The sequence below is a fragment of the Euleptes europaea genome, chromosome 11 (genome assembly GCF_029931775.1).
Source record: "Euleptes europaea isolate rEulEur1 chromosome 11, rEulEur1.hap1, whole genome shotgun sequence".
NCBI lineage: Eukaryota > Metazoa > Chordata > Lepidosauria > Squamata > Sphaerodactylidae > Euleptes > Euleptes europaea.
In genome coordinates, this window is record NC_079322.1 from 80065896 (window position 1) to 80082139 (window position 16244).

At 50.4% G+C, this 16244-nt stretch overlaps 2 protein-coding genes across 2 annotated transcripts in view; one reads left to right on the forward strand and one right to left on the reverse strand.

Annotated features, from left to right (window-relative positions):
- Window positions 1–6793, forward strand: part of SMARCD3 (SWI/SNF related, matrix associated, actin dependent regulator of chromatin, subfamily d, member 3) — a 33100-nt gene extending 26307 nt beyond the window's left edge. Inside the window, exons 10-13 of the mRNA XM_056857780.1 lie at window positions 3835–3970; window positions 5271–5393; window positions 6501–6602; window positions 6695–6793. Coding sequence (XP_056713758.1) covers window positions 3835–3970; window positions 5271–5393; window positions 6501–6602; window positions 6695–6748 — 415 coding nt within the window. The 3' untranslated portion in view covers window positions 6749–6793. The remainder of the gene's footprint in view (window positions 1–3834; window positions 3971–5270; window positions 5394–6500; window positions 6603–6694) is intronic.
- Window positions 6794–13053: 6260 nt separating this feature from the next.
- SUSD2 (sushi domain containing 2) overlaps window positions 13054–16244 on the reverse strand; it is a 65651-nt gene continuing 62460 nt past the window's right edge. The window contains exon 15 of the mRNA XM_056857196.1: window positions 13054–13130. Within this exon, the coding sequence (XP_056713174.1) occupies window positions 13054–13130 (77 nt within the window). The remainder of the gene's footprint in view (window positions 13131–16244) is intronic.

Genomic DNA, 16244 nt, shown 5'->3' on the forward strand with positions numbered 1-16244 from the left:
TAAGATGATCACTATGTCTTTCCCAGAAGGAGATTTCCCCAAACCTCCGAAAGAGGCAGTGATTCATCTAGTAATAAAGAAACCTTGGTTAGACAAAGGGATTCTGGCCAATTGTAGACCAGTTTCTAATCTACTTTTGTGGGAATAGTAATTGTGTGGTAGCAGCACAACTCCAGGGTTTTCTGGCTAACTCATAGAAGGGACCATAGAAGAGCTGGAAGGGACCAACAGGGTCATCTAGTCCAACCCCCTGCACAATGCAGGAAATTCACACTACCTCCCCCACACACACCCAGTGTCCAGAAGATGGCCAAGATGACCTCCCTCTCATGAACTGCCTAAGGTCATAGAATCAGCATTGCTGACAGATGGCCATCTAGCCTCTGCTCAAAAACCTCCAGGGAAGGAGAGCTCACCACCTCCCGGGAAGCCTGTTCCACTGAGGAACTGCTCTAACTGTTAGAAAATTCTTCCTAATGTCTAGACAGAAACTCTTTTGATTTAATTTTAACACGTTGGTTCTGGTCTGACCTTCTGGGGCAACAAAAAACAACTCGGCACCATCCTATATATGACAGCCCTTCAGGTACTTGAAGGTGGTTATCATATCACCTCTCAGTCTTCTCCTCTTCAGGCTAAACATACCCAGCTCCTAAAACCTTTCCTCCAGCTTGTCTACATCCTTATTAAATTGCGGTGCCCAAAACTGAACACAGTACTCTAGGTGAGGTCTAACCAGAGCAGAGTAAAGTGATACCATCACTTTGCGTGATCTGGGCACTACTTCTGTTGATGCAGCCCAAGATCGCATTTGCCTTTTTAGCTACCACATCACACTGTTGACTCATGTTCAGTGTTTGGCCTACTAAGACCCCAAGATCCTTTTCGCACACACTACTGCTAAGACAAGTCTTTCCCATCCTATAATTAGGATTTTGATTTTTACTGCCTAAATGCAGAACTTTACATTTATCTTTACTAAAATGCATTTTATTAGTTTTAGCCCAATTCTCCAGCCTGTCAAGATCATCCTGTATCCTGGCTGTGTCTTCTGCCGTATTTGCTACCTCACCCAATTTATTATCGTCTGCCAATGTAATAAGCATCCCCTCTATTCCTTTATCCAAATCATTTATAAAGATGTTGAACAACACAGGGCCCAGGACAGATCCCTGAGGCACTCCACTAGTCACTCCTCTCCAAGTGGATGAGGAACCATTAACAAGCACTCTTCGGGTGCGATCTGTCAACCAGTTATAGATCCACCTAACAGTAATAGGATGTAAATCAGATTTTCCAATTTGTCAACAAGAACATTATGTGGAACATTGTCAAAAGCCTTACTGAAATCAAGATAAACTATGTCTACAGCATTCCCCTGATCCAGCAAGGTAATAACTTTCTCAAAAGAGGAGATAAGATTAGTCTGACATGACTTGTTCTTCAGAAACCCGTGCTGGCTCTTAGTAATCAGATCCATCCTTTCTATATGCTCAAGGACTGACTGATGGTTTGTTCGAAAACTTTTCCTGGTATTGATGTCAAGCTGATGGGTCGGTAGTTACCTGGGTCCTCCTAGTTAAATTGTGGAACTCCCTGCCCCAGAATGTGGTGTTGGCTGCCAACTTGGAAGGCTTTAAGAGGGGACATCTTCATGGAGGAGAGGGATATTCATAGCTACTGGTAAAAATGGATGCTAGTCACGATGCATACCTATTATCTCCAGGATCAGAGGAACAGGCCTATTATATTGGGTGCTGTGGAACACGGGCAGGATAAATGCTGCTGTGGTCGTCTTGTTTGTGGGCTTCCTAGAGGCACCTGGTTGACCACTGTGTGAACAGACTGCTGGACTTGATGGGCTTTTCTAATATTATTATGTTCTCCTTTTTCCCCTTCTTGAAGATGGGGACAACATGTGCCCATTTCCAATCTTCTAAAACCTCACCAGTACTCCAAGACTTCTAAAAAATAATGGACAGAGGCTCAGATATTACATCTGCAAGTTCTTTGAGTACCCTTGGATGCATCTGGCCCTGAGGACTTTGTTTCATTTAAAGAAACTAGGTCTTTGTGCACTACCCCAATGCCAATTCTAGGCTGCAAATCCCTTCCCTCATCACGTGTTCTGTTTATGCCATGTTGAGCACCGTTTCCCTCGCAAAAAAAGAATGAGGAAAAGTAGGAATTGAGCAGTTCTGCCCTCTCTTCATCTCCTGTTACAATTGCACTTTCTGGTCCCCGCAATGGGCTTATCATGTCCTTGTTCTTATTCTTACTCTGTACATAGGAAAAGCTAGCCTAAGCTCATACTGAGCTTTAGCTTTCCTAACACTCTCCCTACAAGCACTAGTTATTTGGCCCTGCTTCCACTTCCTAAAGGAGTCCTTTTTATTCCTCAACTCTTTTAAAGAAGCTGTTTATGGAGTCACCCTGGCCTCTTTAGGCTCCTCCCATTTTTCCTTCTCAAAGGAATGGTTTGTGATTGCGCCTTCAGTGTTTCATGTTTAAGAAACTCCCACTCTTCTTGAACTCCCTTCTCCTTAAGTATTTCTGACCATGGGATTCTACCCAGCATAAGTTTAAGTTTGTTAAAATTTGCTTTCCTAAAGTCCAGCCTATATGTCTGACTGCGTACAGTTTTTCTGCTTGTGACTCTGGTTGTAGCACAGAGATGGCTTTGGTTGCTCTGGTGAAGGTCTCCATTTTCAAGTAGACCAAGGCAATGCTTCTTTTGTCCATCTTCCTGGATTTATGAGCAGCTTTCCATACTATGGCATTGATATCAGAGATATGAACACACGAAGTTGCCTTCTACTGTATCAGGCCATTGGTCCATGAAAATCAAAATTGTCCACTCAGACTGGCAGCGGCTCTCCAGGGTCTCAGGCTGAGGTCCTTCACATCACCTATTACCTTGTCAGTTTTAACTGGAGATGCCGAGGATTGAACCTGGGACCTTCTGCATGCCAGGAAGATACTTTACCACTCAGCCACTGCCCCTTCCCTATGATACTAAAATAGTGTACCATATGCAGAAAGTGGTTATTGATGATGCTACCCCTATGTCACAGGAGCTCTCCTGCGGAGTACTACAGGGCTTGGCCTGGTCGCCACCATTATTTGGCATCTGGGCAAGGCCACACTGACTAAGCATGCCCAAAGCTTTGGCACGGGCTGTCATTAATATGCTGCGGATGCCCAGCTAAGCATCACAGAGTAAGCCCCCAAAAGCAACCTGAGTCTCTGAGTTATGACTGCACCCAGAAGCTGTGGTGGAATGGCTGAGGAGCAATGTGACAAAGCTTTTGATCTTCATGTGGAGGTGATGTGGATTGGGAAGGGTGAGATTTTGAAGGGAGTTGTGCTACCCTCCTTGGATGGTGTGGCTTTATCAGTAACAGACTCCATTAAGAGCTGGGGAGTTCTGTTCAGTCCTGCCCATCTGGATGAAAACCTAGTAAACCTGGTGGCGAAAAGTGCCTTTTACCGGCTTCATTCGGCACAAAAACTGCCCCTGTTTTTGGACTCACCCAACAGAGCCGTACCAACTCGGTCCCATTGTTGAGGAGAAGCGTGGGATGTCACTCTTTTAAACACATCAATTGTAGTCAGCAGGTGCAGTTTCAAACTGTGATGGGAGGTCTGCAGACAGGCTCCCCTTGGTGGCTTTGGGCTTACAAAATCAGCTTTGCCACTAGGGCAAGGAGTGGGCTGCCTCTGAATGTCGCTTCCTGGTGTGCATCTCAGTTCTGGGATCCCCCTTCTTAGATCCAAACGCTTGGTGTGTCTTGTGGCTGTGAATGCTCTTTGCTTCATCCCCTCCTCCCCCAGTGTGGACCCCAATGACCAGAAGAAGACGGCTTGCTATGACATCGACGTGGAAGTTGAGGATCCCTTGAAAGGACAGATGAGCGGCTTCCTTCTCTCCACTGCAAATCAGCAAGAGATCACAGCCCTGGACAACAAGGTACTCTGGGGAGACCAGCTTGGCCCTTTGGGGTTTGAGCTGCGGATGCCGCTGTGACTGTGAAGCAAGCCAGAGAGAGGGTGTGGGGCCCCTGGCTCTGAGGCAGAAGGGTAGAAGTGTGGTTCTGCTGGATCGGACCACTGGGCCATCTAGTCCAGCACCCTGTTTCCAGCAGTGGCCAGTAAGATGCCCCAGGGAAACCCGCAAGCAGAACGGTTCAGAGAGCTGGCAAGAGGGCTGCCTTCCGCCTGTTGGTTCAACGTGCTTTTAAATCCATTTTAGCCAGCAGCCATCCTTTTAGCTGGCTGTGTTTTGGGGGAGCTCCTCAACCCTGCCTGGTTCACTTTGGGGCAGAGAAAAGAACTCATTTCAGCCTGAAGGGGAACCGGGGAGGGAGAAAACAGCTTTCCTTCCCAACAGCTTTCCTTCCAACCTTTATTGACACTTCTGTGATACCTGGGCTTGATCCTCAGTTCTTCTTGCTCTTCCCTGGTAACTTATGAGATTCTGTGGTATAATAATATCTGAAGCCAAATCTGAGCTTGGGCATTTTACAGGGGAAAAGGGTGCTAAGGGGCAGCAGGGCCCCTGTTGCCAGTACAAGGGCCAAACATGCCACCCTTGTTTGTAGGACAACCCCCTGCCCATGGCACAGTTCGGCTAGTCACAGTTCTCTATGAACTCTCTCAGCCCCACAAGGTGTCTGTTGTGGGGAGAGGAAGGGAAGGTGAATGTAAACCGGCTTGATTCTCCTTAAAAGCTAGAGAAAGTCAGCATATAAAAACCAACTCTTCTTCTTCGTCATTCTGGCATAACCCTGGTTCATTTGACAAAGGTGAGTTGTTGTCATGGGAATCACAACAACCTGTGAACCCCCCAAAGAGACCCAAAGAGCTGTCCTACATTAGTGTTTTATTATCTTGCTAATGCGGGTGGGGGTGGTACAGGTAGTTAAACCTAGTAGGCCAGGTCATGAGCCAGGGAGAATTGGGTCCAAATCCCCCCTCTGCCATGGAATCTTGCAGGGTGTCCTTGGGCCAGTCACACGTGCCCAACCTAACCTACCTCTCAGGATTGTTGTGAGGATAAAATGGAGGAGAGGAGAACCATGTCAGCCACTTGGGACTTATAATTGAAGTAAACTAAATAAATAAATCTGACCTGGTATGGGGGGTTCTCGTTTTCCCACAGGGCACTACTGGTGGAGTATTGGCAGTTCAGCTCCATGTGTTACATAGTGATTGAAGAGTTTAGTTTGGGCACTGGGTGCAAATCACTCCTAATTTGCTTCCTTGTTCAGATTCATGAGACAATCGAATCCATCAACCAGTTGAAGATACAGCGAGACTTCATGTTGAGCTTCTCCAAAGACCCCAAAGGGTACATCCAAGATCTTCTGCGGTCTCAGAGCAGGGACTTGAAGGTACATTTTCTCTCTGACTTTGAGAGCTGACAGAAAGGAGAAGGCCTGTGTGGTTAACAAAATCCTAAACTGTCATGTTGCCCGATGGAGCATCTTGGCTTACCTCCGGTACTCTTCCCTCTCATGACCACTGGCTGCTGAGAGAGGAGCCCTCTCTGCTCCGTAGTTTGGGTGGGTACTCAGAGCAAAGGGAAGAGGGCTTCAAACATCATAGAATCATAGAGTTAGAAGGGACCACTAGGGTCATCTAGTCCAACCCCCTGCACAATGCAGGGAATTCACAACTATCTCCCCCCCCCCCGCACACACACACCCAGTGACATCACTGGTTGCCAGTGTGCCAGACCGCAGTGCCCACACCGTGGGGTCCATGCAGCCGTACACCCACGGGGGCCTATGCGCCTGCATAATAGATATGCTTAATGAAGCCACTTAGAAATAGTCACATGATTGTGATAAGTGACTTCAGAGATTAATCAGATAGATAAGTTTTCTCTATAACTTTGCATGAGTCTGAAGACCAAATCAGATTTTCCTTGGACTGAAGCTCAGCTATCAGAGATTGAAGGACCCCTGCTTGGCAAGATATAGGGACACTTTTGGCTTATTTGATATTCCTTAAGGGCAATGAATAAGAGACTGAATTCTGATTTGTTCAAACGGACAACTAGTTTTCATATGCATTAAAATAGTGTTAGGAGAATTGATCGTTCTTGTCTGTTTAATTACATTCTGTATAAGTTCATTAATTTTAGTTCTTTATTTTATACTGTCTTGTTTAGTAAAAAGAATCATGCCCTTTTTCAATAAAGGATAGAAAGATTCATACTCATACTCATTGAGTAGTTAAGTTGTAGGGTCTGAATGCTGGTGGATGTAGTGATGGCTATCGCACATAGGGTTTGTGCCCTGCGACACCAGGGTTTGGGTAGACTTGTGGAGAAGGAAATGACCCTTCTGCCTCCTTTGGGTCAGGTTGTTCAGGGCTTTTCAGCCCAGTCCCGAGGCCAAGAAGAGCTCCAGGAGAGGTGAACAAAGCCCATCTGGGCTCTTGATGCCACTTTCCTGGCATTGCAGCCAGCGTGCTGAGCTCCCTCTGCATTGCAGGTGATGACGGATGTGGTTGGGAATCCCGAGGAAGAGCGGCGAGCCGCGTTCTACCATGAGCCCTGGTCCCAGGAGGCTGTAAGCAGATACTTCTACTGTAAGGTAAGGCCCCAGAGGAGAGACAGTATGGGTGGGCGGGCCGGCGGGCCGGCCAGCATCTCCAGACAAACACAGCCGCTGTCTTTCTCTTTCAGATCCAGCAGCGACGGCAGGAGCTGGAACAGTCACTTGGGGTGCGCAACACATAAGCTGCTGAGGCAGGGTCTCCCGGGGTGCATCACGTACCCCTTCGAGAATGGACCTGCTTCATGCCTGGCCGAGGAGGCACCCCCAGCAGCTCCAGTCTGGCTGGCTTTTGGGTGGTTTTCCCCTCCGAAGCCTGCTTCTCCTCAGACCAGACAGCAAGGTTTCCACTCGCATTTCACGCACTTCATTTGTTGTTGGCGAACGAGGCCTGCGCGCACACGGACCCTTTGGCCCCTCACTCATTCTGGGGGACAGGGCAGTGGTGGCAGGCGGTGCTGACTGGGGTTGCTGCGCATTGATTGTGCTCCACCCTGCCTCCTCACTTGATGGGGCATTTGTGGCCAGGTGACCAGGGACAGGTCTCTGGGTCTGTGAGGGCTGCAGAGAGCTGGAATTGGCAGGGAGGGGTGGGGATTGCAGCACGCTCGGTTCAGCATGGCTGAAGGGAGTGGCAGAGCTGGGAATGTGTGTCTGGCTCCCTGGTAGTCTGGGTGGGGCGGCACCGAAGTCCCACTCCACTGGCTCCAACCTCTTTTTCCAAGGCCAGGCCAGAAGCAGGCTGGGCCACCACCCAGCTTCCCCTTGCCCACGGAAGACACAAGTGAAGATTGGCTTCTGGTGCCTTCTCCCTGGGAGTTTATTCCAAGGAGGCCAGCCCTGGCCCAGCAAGAGGCAGGGGCTTTGAGGGGCAAACACGGCAACACTCTGCCCAGTGCCCCAGGGAGCCAGGGTTGGGCTGAGGAGTCTGGGGACTTTTTTCCTTGGCCAAAACGTGTGGAAGCCCCAAAGTAGAGCTGCACCACTGAGCCACCCTTTTTTGGGCTGGAGATCAGTTGTTCCACTCTGGCCAGGAGAGATGACTGAGGAAGGGGCTTGCCCTCGGCATATTGTTCCTTGCCCGTCCCTCCGGCCTGGCAAAGCTACCGGGCCCTTTTGCTCAGGCTGACCTGGGGCTGGCAGAGCCCTAGACCAGGCCTGCTGAAGGGCTGTCTTGGCTGCTGGGCGCTGGGCCCTTGCGGTGGGCTCCCAGGATAGACAGATTGCCCCCCCCCCCCACAAGCCTCTTGGGTGTGATCGCGGCTGCTCCTCCCCTGCCTCACAGCCACAAGGGACTTCAGCTGTTCTAGCATCAGGGCAGCAAATGCCAGGCTTCTCACGGTGGGACACTCTCTCTTGGGGCTGGGGACAAGGTCACCACCCCATTTACTGTGCAAGGAAGGCACAAGTCATTGGCCCGCTCTGCCCTGATGCCACTTGCCGAATGTCAGGGCTGGGGAGAGGCAGGCTGGCTGGCCGGCCGGCCGGGTGGTGGCCTGTTTGCAGCGAGGCCGTGAGCAGAACATGGAGCCTGGCCCTTACTGAAGAGGGTGCCAGGCGCTTCTTTCCCCTCCGCTCATCAGTGTTTGGGTGCTGCTTTCCAGATGGAAGGGAGGGAATCTGAATAGGTCACCCGTCTCGTGTGTCGGGGGCGGCTGGCTGGAATGCCGAGTGGCCGTGCTGTGCAGAGGTCCATGCTGACAGTCCAGAGAGGAGAGAAATGGCGCAGTAGTGGAAATACACTGTGGCCATCTTTGGTGCTGCAACACCTACCACACCACGTCACACCACTGAAAACGCCTCTTGCCACTGGTCCAAATTCAGGGTGACCAAGCTGAAGCTAGCAGTGTGGGCTCGCCCTTTGTGAAAGATGCAGAGGGAGAAGCGCTCCTCCTCTGCGCAGCCTAAGCGGGGTGGGGGGATAATGTGGGTGTGGTGGGTTGGAGCCTGCAGAAGACTGCACAAAAGATGCTGGTGGGGCAGCTCTTTCTCCAGCCTCAGGCTCCTGCCTGGGCATCAGGAGGGCCTCCTGAATGAGAAACACCACCGGGTGGGGATTGCAAGAGCAAGCAGGGACGGGAGAGACTCACCTCGGCCCTCCATGGCCTTCTGTGAACTCTTCTGTGGGTCCAACTCAAGGTCTCAGTATGTTTTTCACTTCTCATCCCCAAAGCAGAGGGTGGGTGCTCTTGTGGCTTGTGCAGAAATCCAGGCTTCTCTTAGTTCACCGTCAACTAAGAATTTGCTGTCCTCCTTTCGCTTTCAAATAATTGTGAGTGTTCACAGATATGCTTTGTGTCCAAGTGCAAGGGAATGAGTGCTGTGTGTGTGGCTGTCCCACTCCACTTTCCCTGCCAAGGCCAGTACTGTCTCCTGATCAGCAGTGGCCCTCCAGGGTCCCCAGAGGGTCCTCTGCCTCACCTGGATTCCCCCGTCCTTTTAGCTGGGGATGCCGGGATGCCGAGCCAAGCACAGGCTCTTCCACTGAGCCACAGCCCCACCTCCTGCCAACTAAGCTGGTAAACTGTTAGAGGATTGGCTGGCTAGAGGGAGCAACCCTGGAGCTGGTGTGTTTTGGGGGGGGGCAGATCAGATGTCCCCTGAATGGGGAGTCAGTGAACGAGAGCAGGAAATTAAGGGTTGTTCAGGAGCAGCCAGTCCTTGAAGTGCCGTTTGCACTTAGAGCACAATCTGATCTCTGAGGGTAACCACGTGGGTGCTGCATAGACCACTGTGCACGTGCGCGTGTGTAAGAGTAGCGGATGTGTAAATGGCAAAATGTGGGCTGCTCTTTGGACTCCCAGAAGAATGGCAAACCAGCGGGTACCTGAATAATGGCCTGTCCAAAATCATGCCCAGTGCCAGATCTCTTGGCAGCAGTTCCTGTAGTTTGCAAACGCTGGTCCGATGGAGGCAGCGAATAGCACAGAGCTCCACTGAGCACGATTACTCCTTGCATGGGGGCCCCAGGACAACGCAGTCATCTCGTATGTACAGAGAACTAGCGGAGGAGGCAAGTCTACGCCAATATATTCCTGAAGCTGCAGGTGTAAAAAACAGGCTGTTGCTAATGCATGTGCACAACAGCTTTTGCACCTCTGTGCCTTCTTGTAAAAATAAAGTTAGTGAGTCTTGGAGGAAGGGAGGCGTGGAGGCCGGCACCCATGGCCAGAGCATCTCTGCTGTGGTTGGTTGTGCAGTGGCAGCCTTCAAACAGATGATTGTTGGGGCAACCATGGAGCCAAAAACTGCAATGGGAAAGGAGCAAGCTAGGAAATGGGCTGTGCTCCCCTGGCCTCCCACATATTTTCTCCTGCAAACGGCTGCCTACAAAAGTCTGCCTTTCCTTCAGAGATGAGGCTGCTGGTTAACCTGTAGCTTGGCCCTGAGGCTGCATGGGGAGGGGGGGCTGTCTCTCAGCCTTCCTCCTCTCCTTGCCAAAGGAAGTCTTCTGGTCTTCCTGGAAAGCAAGGCGACCATGTGAAGCTGCCTTCTACTGAATCAAACCATTGTTCTATCAAGGTCAGTATTGTCTACTCTGGCCTGCAGTGGCTTTCCAGGGTCTCAGGCAGAGGTCTTTTGGGTCACCTCCCTGATCCTTTCAACTGGAGGTGCTGCAGGGGATTGAACCTGGGGCTTTCTGCGTTCCAAGCAGAGGCTCTTCCACTGAGCCATGGCCCCTCAGTTCACTTTCTAACTCATGTACACACAAATGAAGCTGGCTGCCGCTGAGTCAGACCCTTTGCTCCATCAACATCCGTGTGTTGCCTGCTCTGAGCAGCAGCCACTCTTCAGTCCCTGGTGGCGGTCTTTCATTCCAGCTCCTACCCGATCCTTTTAACTGGAAAGACTGGGGGTTGAACTGGGGACTTTCTGCATGTCAAGGAGATGCTTTCCCACTGAGCCACAGCCCCTGCCCCAAGGTGTGAAAAGAGCAGCTGCTACTCCACCAGTATCTTGGCGGGGGCTCTGACCTGCTGGTAGCAGCAGCAGCTTTCCCAGAGACCGCTGTGGGTGCAGACGGCCGAGGGAGCCGGAGATGGCAGAGGGAGTGTGGCTAGAAGGGGCAAAAAAAGAGAGAAAGAAATGCAGTCCCTTTGCCTGACCTACCTATCAACCGGGAGGTCTGTCATACACGCACATGCACAAATGTCTTCTACATGCACTTCGGTGTGAGGTTGCAGTCAAGTTTTTCCCTCACCCACCCCCCCCAAATCAGGCTGGAGCTGGGGACGAGGAGAGCCTGCTACTGAGAAGGGGTCCTCTGTCAGCAACAACTCTGCCGTTCTCCTGGTCCGTGTCTGATGCCCTATCCTTTCATAGGCTGCTGGACCAAGCGTCTCCTGAGCCTCTGGAAAGGGGCAGGTGATGAGAGAGGGAGGTTCCCGTGCCATCTTTCCGTGTCTTTGTTGTACGGTGCTGCGTGATTTGTAGAAAAGCTTTTGAACAATAAATACTTCGTTCCTTTGTATCTACTGCACCTTCTTGGGCTACCAGACCCCTGGCAAAGCTGCTGCCGGGCCAGGCGAGGGGCAGTTTTAATGCACTTCAGTGTCTAAGTGGTCTTGGCAGACAACGGAATGGCTCCCGTGGCCACAACATCCTCGAAGCCAACAAGATCTCGTGCAGATGCCAGGGGACGTGGCTTCTGTCCTCTTCTTCACTCTGCTGTGTCTGACAGGAGGGTGGTACTTTGGGGCTAGGACTAAGTTTCTTTCCCTCTTTTGCAAATAGCAAAAAAGCATGTTAAAGGCAGACTTGCACACGGTCCACAGTGTAAGGCGAACTAGCACCACTTTACCATGCATGCCCCCCCAACTGTTTGGAGGACCAGTAGGATAATTAGGGCTTAAACCAGAAAGATGAACATTGTTGCCTTCTCTGTGTCATTTGGGTGCCTTACCGCAGTGAAGGAGATGTATGCTGCGGCTGGGACCAGCACTGCAGGGGTGTGCACACGGAGTCTTTTCTCCAATCTTTTAGGACATTAGGCAAGGAAGTGTTGAGGGGGGCCACCTGCTCTGTGGCTTTTTTGGGGGGTGGAGATGCTAAATCCCTTCCATTATTAAGGTGGCCACTGCCCAATGAAGCCCTGGAGCCCAAACCAGGTGCACGGAGTGGGGAGGGTTTGAGCGGAAAGACTTTCTAAAGCAGCTGGCAAACCCTTTGCTCCTCCTGTCTCCCTCGGCATCACAGTCTGCCCCTGCGGGCCCTGGGCGGAGCATGGCCCGGCCTGGCAAGGAAACCAGTGCTGAGAAGGAGAAAGATCTGGCAGCCATTGCCCGTACCCGCTCCTTCCGAGTAGTGGTTCTCTACCAGAGATGTGTGCATTGCCAGAGGGATGCAGAAGTAGTCTGGGTGGCACACAGTTTTCATAACAGTTGCTAAGAAGTCGTTCTCCCTCCACCTGCAACCATGACGTACCATCTTCTGCCAACCCTACTTTCTATGGGTTATCTAGCTGTGGCCTTCTGGCATGCTGGTGATAACCTGGGACACGTGGTGTTTCTCCTAATTTGCCCACCCCCAGCAGTTCCTCTTGTCCACCAGCAAGTGGGTTTGATGTGCCATGCCTATCTGCCATGGATTATCTGTTGTGCTTCAGATGTTCCCTTGGTCTGCATTTCACAATTATAGTACCACAAATTATACTCCACAGTGTGATTACTATTTTTACTACTAATGAAATTCTTCATTTTGGTTTGTTTTAAAGCCATAGCAATAAAATGCATTTTTTTAAATCTTAAAACTTACCATAAATGTTAAATATAATAACATAATGCCTGTAAACATATAAATATCATTCTCAGAAAAAGTGGGCTTTCTGTTCCTGTCATGGTGGGACACCCAAGTTCTCTGACAGAGTGGCTGGTGGGGCGTGAGAGGTTGAGAACCGGGGCTCTAAGGAACATTGCTGGCCTTCTGAAGGGAGCAGTGGAGGCAGCAAACAAGGCTTTCCACGTTGTGGGCTCCAGAGAAGAACAAAGACTCTTAGCTGCTGGCAGAGACACGGTCTTAAAGGAGCGGTCTGGAGGGCTGATGTTGCCAGGCCAGCCTGTGAAATCGAGAGATTTCACTGAACATGTGGAAGAGCAGAAAGCAAAAAACAACAACCCCTTTTCTAATGAAGTGGCCCATTTCTACCTGCACGCACCCTCCCCCATTCCTCTCCACCTCTCTCCCTTCGCAGGGGTGACAGGCAGGCACCAGCCCAGGTGTCGCCGAGGCCAAGCCAGGTCCCATTCCTCTGAGCTCCAGCAGGAAGGAAGGTGGCTTAATAAATGTTCTTCTTCAGTCTCACACTTGGGCGTGTGGGATGGCAGAGGAATTCTCGACCCCGCCAGCAGCATGGCCGCTACACATTGCAAAGTTGCAATAGCTCCCCCACCCCACCCCGCACTTCTTAGTAGAAGGGTATTTATTTTATCGCTTTATTTTATTTGATTTATAGCCAGGAGAGGCAACCAATACCTCTCATACGATGACAAGGTCAGAATATTAGGAGTGCAAGACTCCCTAAGCCAAGGATTCCAAGCATGGTGCCAAAGGTGGGCCGTTGCTTGACTCCTGCAAAGGAAAAAGAACAACAACCACAAAAGGTGAAGATCACAAGAGGTTCTGTCTGCTTCACTGCCTGTGTTTGTGAGCGTGAGAAACTGGCCAGTGTGATTCCAGAAGTTGGATTGCTGACAGCATGCTGCATCATCTCGCAAGGATATTTTACTCTCCTTGTGAGGGGCTCAGCCGGTTGTCAATGTCTGCCTTGCTTCAGTGGGTGGGAGTCGGCCCTTCTGTCAGAGGGCTGGCTGGCGGGGGGGGGGGCATCAGCCCACCAGGAAGTGTCCGGGTGCTCTCAACGGTCAATCTTGGCCCTGCCTGTGAAGTTAGTTAGGCTGAGCATGTGTAACTGGCCCAAGGTCACTCGGAGAGTTTCCAGGGCAGAACGGGGATTCAAGGTCTAGTCTGAAACTCTAACCACACTGGTTGAACAGTAGCAAGCAACCAGGCCTAGGTGAGCTGTGCAAATTGAGTGGTAGCAAGTTACCCAGTGGTTGTCACTGGGTCTGGCCCCAATGAGTCCTCCCTCAAAGGCTAAAACAGCCCTGAAAAGGGACTTGCCTCATCCCTCCTGCCTTTTACTGACAGAAACCAATCCTGTTGTCGCTACCTAGTAACAGCCACTGAATACATCCATTCCCTAAAGCTCCAGGTGGTCCTTTTATCCTTTGGGTTTTTTTAAACTCCCCAACATAATTTTGTTTAGATTTCCAATTTTTCTGCAAACCTGGGGCATTTTTCACGTTTGTAGAAAGATCTGTCATGTCTGTTCACAGGTCCCCTCTCTGGCTTTAAATATCTTCAGATTTGGCCAACTTCCCTATTTGAATATATACAAGTGAGAGTCTGCAAGATTCCAGGTGGGGGTCCCATCTCCCCTTTCTTGCTGGGCCCTCTGTGGCTCCCGGGCTGCTTTGCTACTGCCGGGCCCGCCACGGCTCCCGGGCTCTGAGGCAGCTGCTGCATCGCCTAGGCTCCACCATAGCTGATGCTGGGCCCAGTGTGGCTACTGGGATCCACTGCAACTGCCAAAGACCACACTGAAGGTAGGAAAGAGTGTTCTCCACTCATGCACAGAGAATACTATTTTGGGGGGGTTAAACCTCCCAGTTTTTTTAATTTCAGATTTTTCTGCAAACTTGGGGGGTGATCTAACTTTGCAGAAAATAAGTTTAATACAAGTGTATTAAACACTTGTATTAAATACAAGTGTTTTTAGATATCTGCAGATAGAATCATAAAGTTGGAAGGTACCACCAGGGTCATCTAGTCCAACCCCCTGCACAATGCAACAAATTCACAACTACCTCCCCCACACACACCCAGTGACCCCTACACCATACCCAGAAGGTGGCCAAGATGCCCTCCCTCTCATGAACTGCCTAAGGTCATAGAATCAGCATTGCTGACAGATGGCCATCTAGCCTCTGCCTAAAAACCTCCAGGGGAGGAGAGCTTACCACCTCCTGAGGAAGCCTGTTCCACTGAGGAACTGCTCTGTTAGAAAATTCTTCCTAATGTCTAGAAGGAAACTCTTTTGATTTAATTTAAACCCGTTGGTACTGGTGTCAGGAGCGGGCCTATTCTCGACGATTCTCGGCTCCTCGGCTCCTCTGAGTTGTTTTGACTTTCTCGCGGCTTCTTGCAGCTGCCTCGCTTTGTTGTTCTAATGGACACTATCTCGTACATTCCTCTCCCGTGGGAGACTGAGTTACTATGCCAACCTGCCATATCAGCTATGCTAATATATATTACTGATTTGCGCCAACCAGCCATTCTTGGCTTAGTTAGTTTGCAAGCACTGTTAACCCGTTTGATTTCCAATAAAGTCAACTTGCCTTAGGACCACCTGTCTGGGTTGTTGCTTTTGGGGATTCTTCGGGCCAAGGGCTTACCCCTGGTCCGACCTTCTGTGGCAACAGAAAACAACTCAGCACCATCTTCTATATGACAGCCCTTCAAGTACTTGAAGATGGTTATCATATCCCCTCTCAGTCTTCTCCTCTTCAGGCTAAACATACCCAGCTCCTTCAGCCTTTCCTCCTAGGACTCGGTCTCCAGACCCCTCACCATCTTTGTTGCCCTCCTCTGGACCCGTTCCAGCTTGTCTACATCCTTATTAAATTGCAGTGCCCAAAACTGAACACCGTACTCTAGGTGAGGTCTAACCAGAGCAAAGCTATACCATCACTTCACATGATCTGGACACTATACTTCTGTTGATGCAGCCCAAGATCGCATTTGCCTTTTTAGCTACCGCATCACATTGCTGACTCATGTTCAGTGTTTGGTCTACTAAGATGGGGGCCATACTTGAGAAATAGATATATAAATGATGATGATTCAGGTCGCTGGACTGTGAAAAGTTCCAGGAGGATCTCTCTGCATAGGCTGAGTGACTAACAATGTGGCAAATGAAGTTCAATGTGGCAAATGTAAGGAGGCAGTTTTCCTTCCCGGGCATGTGTTTAATGGTGAAACGAAATTTGGAGAAAAAGTCTGCCCAGCGTAGCTGTTTGGCGAACAGCTTTCGCTGACCCAAAATAGCCTCAAGATTCCGATGGTCTGTCCAGACCTCAAAAGGTTCAGCCGCCCCCTCCAGGAACTGTGCCAAACCGTGAGGGCATGCTTAATTGCCATGGCCTCCTTCTCTCCAATTGGCCAGTTGAGCTCTGGCCCAGAGAATTTCTTGGAAAAATATGCACAGGGTTTAAGCCTCCCTTGGTCATCCCTCTGAAGGAGTGCACCTCCCATCGCCTTCTCCGAGGCGTCTACCTGAAGGGTGAACTGCCTGGAACAATCTGGGTGAGCCAGCACGGGCTCGGAGGGAAAGCGTTCCTTAAGAGTCTCAAAAGCCACCTGACACCGGTCAGTCCAAGGCACCTGGTACTGTGCAAAGGTGGCCTCTTGCCCCTTCCCTTTGGTTTTAAGCAAATCGGTGATTGGTAAGGCTATTTGGGCGAAATCCTGGATAAAACTTCTGTAAAAATTAGCGAACCCCAAGATTTGCTGAACCTGTTTGCGAGTTCTGGGGGGTTCCCATTCCCATACCGCCTGAACCTTCTTGGGGTCCATGATCAACCCTTGGGGGGATACAACATATCCGAGAAACGACAACTGGTC